Here is a 9,705-nt window from a genome sequence, read left to right as displayed (position 1 = left end):
GCCAACCCTCCAGGACTGTGCTGGACTCTCCAGGAATTACAGATTAATCTTTAATGGAAGATTATGTCATGTCATGAAACCTCCAGGAATAGGTGCAACCAAAACTGGCACCCCAAACTTTACACCAAAGGCCCCTGTAGCCCGGTGGTGGGGGCAGGCCTGAGCCTGGGGCTCCCTGCAGCTGATGGGGGTGGATGTGAGGGGTCAGTCTGCAGTTTGGCTGGGAGCTGTAGAACCGGGGTCAGGGGTCCCTCCCAGGGCAGTGTCTATGCTGGGGGGGTGTAGGCACGCGGGGGGGGTCCCCCCAAGGCTGGTTCTCTCTCTCCCCTCCCCGGGCTGTATAGCCGCCCCCTTTCACCCGGGCCCTGCGAGGGCTGTGAGTGTAGGAGGCAGGGCGGGGGCTGGCCGTGCAGGGCGGGGGCGGACCCGGCCGGGAGGCGGCGTCGCCGCGGCTCCCAGAGCCGAGGGCCGGGCGCGGTGTCGCAGGCGGAGTGGAGCCCGGAGCCCGGGCAGGATGCGCCTCGCCGGCCCGCCGCCGCCGCTGCTGCTGCTGCTGCTCCTGGCCGCGCTCCCCGTCCGGGGCCGCCGGGAGCCCCCCGCGCCGGGGCCGCCACGGGCCGCGCCGGGCCCCGCCAACGCCACCCGGCCGCCGCCGGAGCCGCTGGGCGCCCCCGGGAACCACAGCGGCGCCCAGGTCAGCCTGCTGCCCGCGCTGCTCCGGGACCTGTCCGCGCTCAAGGCCGCCGTGATCGGGGCGTGTGTCCTCAGCGCCGGCCTCATCGGCTGCCTGCTGCTGCGGGTCTGCAGGTACCGGCCGGGGGGAGGAGGGACCCTGGCTGGGGGGCGCTGCTCTTTGTACACCCCCCGGTGGGGCGGGGGCTCTCCCCCATGGAGAGCGGGGGGGGGGGCGCTGCTCTTTGTACACCCCCTGGTGGGGCGGGGGCTCTCCCCCATGGAGAGCGGGGGGGGGCGCTGCTCTTTGTACACCCCCCGGTGGGGCGGGGGCTCTCCCCCATGGAGACCGGGGGGGGCGCTGCTCTTTGTACACCCCCCGGTGGGGCGGGGGCTCTCCCCCATGGAGAGCGGGGGGGGCGCTGCTCTTTGTACACCCCCTGGTGGGGCGGGGGCTCTCCCCCATGGAGACCGGGGGGGCGCTGCTCTCTGTACACCCCCCGGTGGGGCGGGGGCTCTCCCCCATGGAGACCGGGGGGGGCGCTGCTCTCTGTACACTCCCCGGTGGGGCGGGGGCTCTCCCCCATGGAGACCGGGGGGGGGCGCTGCTCTTTGTACACCCCCCGGTGGGGCGGGGGCTCTCCCCCATGGAGACCGGGGGGGGCGCTGCTCTTTGTACACCCCCCGGTGGGGCGGGGACTCTCCCCCATGGAGACCGGGGGGGGGGCGCTGCTCTCCGTACACCCCCCGGTGGGGCGGGGGCTTTCCCCCATGGAGACCGGGGGGGGCGCTGCTCTTTGTACACCCCCCGGTGGGGCGGGGGCTCTCCCCCATGGAGACCGGGGGGGGGCGCGCTGCTCTCTGTACACCCCCCGGTGGGGCGGGGGCTCTCCCCCATGGAGACCGGGGTGGGGGGCGCTGCTCTCTGTACACCCCCCGGTCGGGGGCTCCTCTTTGTCCCCATCCCAACAGTAGCGCTAACACAGTGTCTCTCTGCTGATGGTTTCCAGAGGTTTCCTTAGGCCGTATTTGCATGTGACTAGTAAGGTGAATCAGTGCTGGGCTACCATATGCCCTGAAAGCCCTTGATCACAGCAGCGCTATCACCTTTCTGGGTTGTGGGTGCGGTTCTCTGGGATGTGACCTGAAAAAGTGAGTCCCTGACCAGTCCATGTAGAAGTTGACGCTCTCATGGCCTTTTCTCTTAGGCCAGGGGTTCTCAAACTGGGGGTCGGGACCCTTCAGGGGGTCGTGAGGTTATTATATGAGGGGTCACGAGCTGTCAGCCTCCACTCCAAACCCTGCTTTGCCTCCAGTATTTATAATGGTGTTAAATATATAAAAAAAAGATTTTAATTTATAAGGGGGGTTGCACTCAGAGGCTTGCTATGTGAACGGGGTCATGAGTACAAAACTTTGAGAAGTACTGTCTTAGGCCATGTCTACCCGTACGGCGGCGCAGCTGTACCGATATAGCTGCATCACATCTGGTGAAGACACTATCTCAGGAGAGAGACATAAAAAACCCACCCCCTGTGAACAGCAAAAGCTATGTTGGCGGGAGAAGCTCTCCTGCTGCCATAGCGCTGTGCCCACGAACACTTATGCCGACGTAACTTATGTTGCTCGGGGGGTAGAATATTCACACTCTTGAGCGACGTAAGTTTTGCCGATGTAGGTGGCAAAGTAGACATAGCCTAAAGCCAGAAAAGCTGAAATGCATCTTCCTCTGGAGTAAAGGCACTTGGCACAGAGGGAATGGAAGTGGGTGAGAAGGCAAATTTTGGCCAGCCCCTGGCCGATTGTATGTCATTTGTAAAATGTCCTAGATGCGCTGGTCAGAAAGGGGTGGTTAAAATGGAAAATAGAATGCTTATACTTTTGAATTGTTTGTTCCCATCCCTTTCCAGAGCATTCTGTATTTGTAAGGAAAAAGTATTGTTCTGTTTCATTAGCTAAAACATGAATAAGCTCTCTTGAAATAATTGCCATAATATGAATGTTTATGTGCTGTAAAGCATAGTGTCCAGGTGGGCGGAGCAAAGCCTTGAGTTTTGACTTGAAAATAATTTCCCAGTAGTCCTCAATAATCTCTAAGTATGAACTGCTAACTCCCTGCCTTCCACTGCCTGGTATACACCTGGCATCCTGATTTTTCCTTTGTGATTTTGGTAGACTGAACATCACAGGGTTATGTCAGTGTAGGTGCTAGAGTGAAGGAAATGTAGGGAAGCATATAAAAATGTGCAACTGTTTAACTGGGGGTAACTTATTTCATCCAGTGTTCATCAGGAATAAAACCCCTTCATTAATAGCATGTTTACCTATTTGTGTGTATGTTGTCCAGTATTGATGATTAGAGAAGTGACAGGAGAGTCTTGTCTCTAGGTTTTGAAACTCCAGCCCATATCAGACTTGATCTCTCCCATTTGACTCTGTTGACATCCCTTCTTGAACACCGTACTTTGGATAAAACATCTTTTTTATCAGGTTGTGGTGTTAGGAAACTGCTATGATTTTGGAAGAGATACTGGAGGCGTCATTAAAAACCCCAAACTTCCCTGAGTGTGTTTTCCACCCCAATTTTAAAATAAACTCAAAGCAGGAAAATGGGGTGAAAACTTTCTAGAGTAGTAATTTAGGTTGGGAGTAGGTTTCCTCTGGTGCAGCAGGGATTAGGCTCATTCTGTCAAGTTTTCAAAGGGTGTGTCTCTTGCATGTGTGTGCAGATGGTGCATTGTGGGCAGTTGTGGTGCAATTACCCAACTGGAGTGTACAAATGAGAGAAGTCTTTGCTTAATGCTGAGGCCAGAGTTCAGCCCTAGGATAAAGCCCAAATAAATGGGCTGGGTCCCCAAGAATTAGGATTAGATGGAATTCTGGGCCATGGAACCACTCTGTGGCCGCTTGTGCAGCTGGAGCCCTGCACAGTGTGGTTGGATGGCCTGGAGGGAATGGGGGATTGGTTTGTGGATCCAGCCCCTCCTCTCCCCAAAATCCATGTTATGTTGGATTGATGGAAGCCTTGGCAGAACACAGCTCTGCAGCGTGTAAGAAGTCTGCATCTGCCTGGTGGGATCCTGGTATTTTTTTTTCTCTCTGCAGCGTAACTACAGCAAGTATATTGCATTCACCCTCCTCCTCTCCTGTAGAAAGTGGGTTGGAACCAGGATGTGCTGAGTAACATTGTAATACTTGAAATCTTTGTATGATTTTATGCTGGGAAGAACACCAGCAAATCAAAGTCAGTCACGTTAGAAAACTGATCTCTCTTTTGGCTTGTTGCTGAGTTAGGACAAAATAAACTTACCAGTGTCAAACTGAGTTTCATATCAGTGTTCATAAATTATTGTTTCTGTTGTGGTAGCAGCTAGAGGTTCAGTTCTGCTTGGCACTCTGTGGACATAAAGTAAACGGTCTCAAAGAGCTGACCATCTAAGAGTGTTTAGCTCTGGTTTGTTCGCTCCTGACTTCATGGTGGAAAACTACAAAACCTTCAGTAGTTAACAGGAATTCTTTCTTACAGGTGTGTGCAAAAGAAAACAACCTGCAGGGTTGAGTCATATAACTTGTTCTCTGGGAAGCTGTGATTGGTTGTTGCTTGTAGAAGGAAGAAGTTGAGCAATGGAGGTATTTGAACAGGTGTATTTTGTGAATTCTTCCTCCACCTACTCGCAAACAGCTCTTCTGCAGTTACGTGGCTGTTCCAGCTAACTGTTCCTGTTCTTCCCTGTTTCTGAGGTCTTAATAACCTTAATTTATTCATGCTGATGAGCAGAGTCTACATGAGTTCTGTTCTTAAAGGGTTGCCTTCTATAAGAGAACCCTTAGAAACTGGGACATCTCATAAGTCTGTCCCAGTGAACAAACTGCAAAAGATTTGCTGATGCGTGTCAGTGACTAGCACAGCCTAGCAAGATTCAATTTACCATGGCAAGTAATTTGGTTTAGGGACAAGCAAATAAAACATTGCTTTTTAAAATAATTCTTCTCATCACTATCATCTACTCATCCAGGTTTGCAAAGTTGTCGTGGGATTATACATCAGAAGGCTATTAGACACTTGGGTGGGTCAGACTAAAGGCAGCATAGTCTACTAGTAAAATCAGTATAAGGTGATCTAAATAGCTCTTTTAATAACTGGCCTTGGGCAAGTTCAGCTTCCCTGCCTCGGTTTCTCCATATGTAAAAAGAGAAAGCAGGGTTGGCATTCTTGATATTTTCCAAAGTAAAAAACCAAGCAGCAGAAAACCCAGCCTTTTGAGTCTTCTTTCCACATCGTACAGAAGCCAAAGGGGACACAAACCCAATTATTTTAGAAAATTCTTTGTAGTCACCTTTACCAGCAAGCGCTGCTGAGCTCTCCCATGCCAAACTCATTTAATCTGTTAAAACACGACTGCTTATAGTTAAAGCACATTTCATGTATGTGAGAGATTCCTGCTGTTCTTGTAATAAACACAGTGGCTCCCCTAGAAAATGGAGCTTTCGACTTCTATGTGCAATAGTTTGTTTATCTGACACAGCCTCTAGTGTGTAAGCAAAGATTGATCTGAGTTACAAAATAAGACAGGCAAAACAACAAGCATGTTGTGTACCATTTCCAGTTTACAGCTGGCAAAATAGTTTGGAGAGGAGTTCTCATTTCTGTTGCAGAAGAAAGATCACATTTGCTCAAATGAAATGCATTTCTTGATCAAAATAAGAGTTTTGTTCATGCCCGTTTTTAAAAAACAAAAAACAAAAAAAACCCCCAAAACAAAGAACCTTGCAGAGACTAGTATTGTAAATTGCTGTTAAGCAGAATTTGTTGAAATCCAATATTTGATTAAACTATCACTATGAAATTACACTGGTTTTCTGCAAGTAAACTATCCCTTTAGATACGGATTGTTGAGATGGAGTTTTTTTTTTTTTTTCCATTTGAACAATTTATTAGTTTTAGAAAAAGAATCCCAGGATTTTGCTCCTGTGTGTTTTTGCCTTGCTTCCTCATGGTCCGTGATGCCAGCGGAAGTTGTCAGCACTATGTACCCAAACTGACGTGAAGGCAAAAGGTTGTTCTGCCACTTTTCCAGGTCCTTCAACTGAACATCAAGCAGGCAGATATTTTATCACAGCCACCGGCTTGTGATACTTACATTCTTGCTTTTTTCCCAACTCACTGTTTTTTTTGTTTTTTGTTTTGTTTTTTTTTATGGATGCTTTCAAAGATGACCTGTTCTTCTTCCTCCGTAGAAGTGTTTTGATCTGAGTGGACTTGGGGGGGCCCAGTGGAGTAGAGCTTGGCACCGCCATAAGGAATTTGAATTCCAGATCCCTCTCCCCTGGGCTGCTCAAGAGTGCGCAGGCTGTGAAAGTTGCATGGTCCACAGTAACAGGAGGCAGCACCTAATTAGCAATAGCAACCTTTCCTGGCTGACTCAGAGATGCGCCTGGAAAGGATGCTCAACCACTTCCAATGGCAGGGGGAATGGAGTATTTTCTCAGCATCGTGTATGTGCTGAGTACCTCCTTCTCTCCCACCCGTAAGCCAAAATATCCGCCACAACTTGCCAAATACTTGCTACTTCAGCAAGTGCTTTTGTCTATGTTTTGATTCTGCCTTTTTGAATCCATATTTTGCAACTCTTTCCCTCCTCTCCGTTGATGTCCGTGCAGTTACTCCAGAGGTGAATTAGGCCCCTAGTTTACTAAGTAAACTGTGAGGGTTAACAACACTCAAAAAAGAAATGAAAGGTTGGAAACTTGGTTGTCTGTGTTGCTTGATGCGGAAGCCACTGGGACATTAGATAAATCTGTCAAGTATTTTTTTTTTTAATTAGCAAACTGCAACTGCAGTGTCACAGTGGGGCAATAGGCGTTATCAGCCATGGTCAGTAGTGTTTGCTGTGACCTGCTGTAAAAATGTGGAAATGATTAAGACTCAAGCTGGATGTGAGCACTATTTACAAGGTACAGGTCTGCCTGTTGAGAGACACACTACTCACTTATATAACAATAATGTTTTGACCAAAAGAACCTTTGGTCACATCACTCCTGTCTGAGCCTCAGATTTCTCTACCAAATCCCATTCTTTTTAGATAGCTTTCCCTCGGGCCTACCTCTTTAATAGCTACAAAACTGGTTACATTGCAATGCTTTAGGGGAGAGATTTAAGTACAGTGACTCATCATCTAGTCATAGGTTACAGGACCTGCTTATCCTACCTAGCTGGGTGGTGCTTTGTACACCTAAGGCTCACCTACGCTAGAAGGCCGAGTTGACTAAGTGTAAATTGTTTTATAACTAGTTACTGTACTGCAACAATACAAAAACCCCCTTTCTGCAATCTGCAGGCAGCCAGCTACTGGAGGGAGATAGATCACTTTGAAAGCAGGCTGGATAAAAATCAAGGATTTAAAAAAAAATTGTCAAAAAAAATCACTTTTTATTTAAATACAAGTTTATTCTTTCAAAAAACCCAATTTAAAATTAAATTTGAAATTGACAACCTATGTTGAAGCCTAAACTTATTATCTATTAAAAATCATTTCAATTAAATAAAAATTAATTAAATAAATTAAATCAATTAAATAAAATTTAATACACATTTGCTGCTGAGCTTTGAAGAAAGTCAGACCACTGAAATGGTGGAAGTCCCTGGTAAAACACCTGGAATCAGAGATTTAATGCTAGACCAGCTTTTGACAGCAGTCGCCTCTTCTGCAGAGAAAATATTTTCTTCATTTCAGTTTATTCAACTTCAGTGCAGTTCAATGACAAGTTCATAGTTAAGAAACCAATTGGGAATTGAAAAAGCTGGAAAGCTTGTTTTCCTCTGCCAATCTGAATATAAACTAGGTGTGATAGGGTGAGATCTACTAGTTCTAAAACTGTTTCTGGTCACTATGCCCTTTACTATCAGTTCAATTCACTATCTATGGATAATATTGCCTTTGTTTAATAAATCAGTTAGTTCTAAATACAAAACATGTTTTGATGAACTTCATCTTTTTTTTTCTTACATAGGCAGCAATTTAAGGCTTTTTAAAATTTGATTTAAAAAAATGTCACTTTTGTGCATTTTTAACTGAATTTGAATTTCCATCCAAATAGAGCTTGGCATATATCACAAGTTCAAAAAAAAATCAAATAAGAAATGTATCATTCACGATTTTCTAAGATAATAAAAATGTAAACATTAAGAATCTGAATAAATGTAAGTTAAATGTGTACAGATACGGTGTATCCTCCTGGTTAGCAAGGAGCAGTCCCAAACTTAGAGTAAAGGCTATATTTAGTTGCAGATGAACATGTTTTACTGGTTACCATTCAAAGACAATGAACCACTTTCTTTAAGAAAACAGCTAAGATGTACAAAAAACAATTCAGATCAGTAATTTAAATCAAGGCTTCCAGTCCACCCTGTTTGAGAGTTTATTATATGGACCCCCCCAATAAAAAGCCAACTATGACCCCTGCTGGAAACCTCTCTTCAGATGTGTGTGTTTTATTGGTCAAAGTAGGAGTTTGAGTGCCCTATTTCTGGCTTCCCTGCTCTCTTGCTTTACGAATTTAGATAAGTCACTTAAATTCTCCACGCCACCGTATCTGTAAAATGGGGATAATAGAGAGATAGTTGGTCTTATGAGACTAATGTTTGAAAGTGCATATTGGTCTTAGTACTATAGACTGGATTTGCATACGGTATTATTTTAGTTACTTTCAGGTACTACCTTTTAATTGAATCATGCCAAGGCCTCATTCAGATGTTCCTGAAGTTTTTCACAACTGTCTTCCCAGCCTCCAAACCTCTTATTAACAGTTAGTGCAGTTGAACAAGCATATGTTTCTGTTCTCCGTGGTTGAGTATGTTCCATCTCAAAAAGCCGGTTGTTAGAGAAATGTGGCGTGTCATGACGTTCATTACAGCAAAATGAATGCCTGCCTGAAAGCATGCAGGAGAACTCATCTTAATGGCTTCTGGTTTAATTTCGGGGTTTAAAATGATCATGTGAGCAAAGAAGCATGGTTCAATAGAAAATGGTAAAATGTCAGCGGTATTACTGAAGCTCGCATTCAGTGACTTGTTACGAGTCTGGAGTTTTCCTAGGTTTATTATCTGGAATCTTGTAAATGTTGCAGGAACCAATTATTGCTAAATACGTTGGGCCCAATTCATTCCTAGTAGCACTTAATTGGAGCTTCAACAGGAATGGATTTAGTCTATTGTTTTTGGTGGAATTACAAATGAGAAACACGCTTATTGGAAGGGATCATTTAATCTCCCCTCCTACCTCCTCATGGCTGTCTTCAGGAGGTGTTAATGCTGGATTGAAAGCTCTGAGATGATTCTCTGTGGGGTCAAGAGAAGTGTTACTTCTGAGCATCAGGGTTGTTGACTAAAATAAATTGGAGGCTTAAAGTATATAATGAACTAGCGAGTTGACTAATGCATTTCTCCCACCACATGATGCTTCAGTAAGGAGCATGAAGTGCTACACATGACTAGAGTTTGACGAAAACAGCCCCTGGTCAAAAGACTGACATGAGTCATAAACTTTCTCCTTCTCTCCAAGCCAAATTTTCATACGCTATGTTTCAATATTGAACACCCCTTCCCCGAGCTGTACTGAAATGTGCAGGCGGTGCATCCTTGTTCTTATGGAGTTGAGAGCACTGTCATGGAGGGTGGTATCTTGTGCGTTTAACTCGTAAAGAAATATGGTTGCACGGGGATAGGACTGACATGCTCAGTAACTCATGAGCTCAAGGAGCTGGATCCTCCTGAGTGGGTCCAGTTGGTCTTCCCATTATTCTCCTTGTTTTATATACATTTAATGCCCCCCAATCCTGCTCTTGTTAAAGCTAGTGAGTTTCTTGTTGGCTTTAACAGGATCAATAGTGGGCCCAAAAGGAGAAGGTTACTGGCACTGGCTACAGTTGTTTGGAGCTTGTGAAGATGCTGGGCATGCTTCCTAGATTGGTAAATGTTAAATCCAGAAAGGACCATTATGATCATCTAGTCTGACCTCCTTCCTAACACAGAAC

At 46.3% G+C, this 9,705-nt stretch overlaps 1 protein-coding gene across 1 annotated transcript in view; it reads left to right on the top strand.

The window, feature by feature from the left end:
• Positions 1 to 410: 410 nt before the first annotated feature.
• FAM174B (family with sequence similarity 174 member B) overlaps positions 411 to 9,705 on the top strand; it is a 32,364-nt gene continuing 23,069 nt past the window's right edge. The window contains exon 1 of the mRNA XM_073304213.1: positions 411 to 807. Within this exon, the coding sequence (XP_073160314.1) occupies positions 515 to 807 (293 nt within the window). The 5' untranslated portion in view covers positions 411 to 514. The remainder of the gene's footprint in view (positions 808 to 9,705) is intronic.

This window comes from Lepidochelys kempii, chromosome 10, assembly GCF_965140265.1.
Source record: "Lepidochelys kempii isolate rLepKem1 chromosome 10, rLepKem1.hap2, whole genome shotgun sequence".
Classification (NCBI taxonomy): Eukaryota; Metazoa; Chordata; order Testudines; family Cheloniidae; genus Lepidochelys; species Lepidochelys kempii.
Note: the sequence above shows the minus strand (reverse complement) of the source record. Positions and strands in the feature narration are given on the sequence as shown.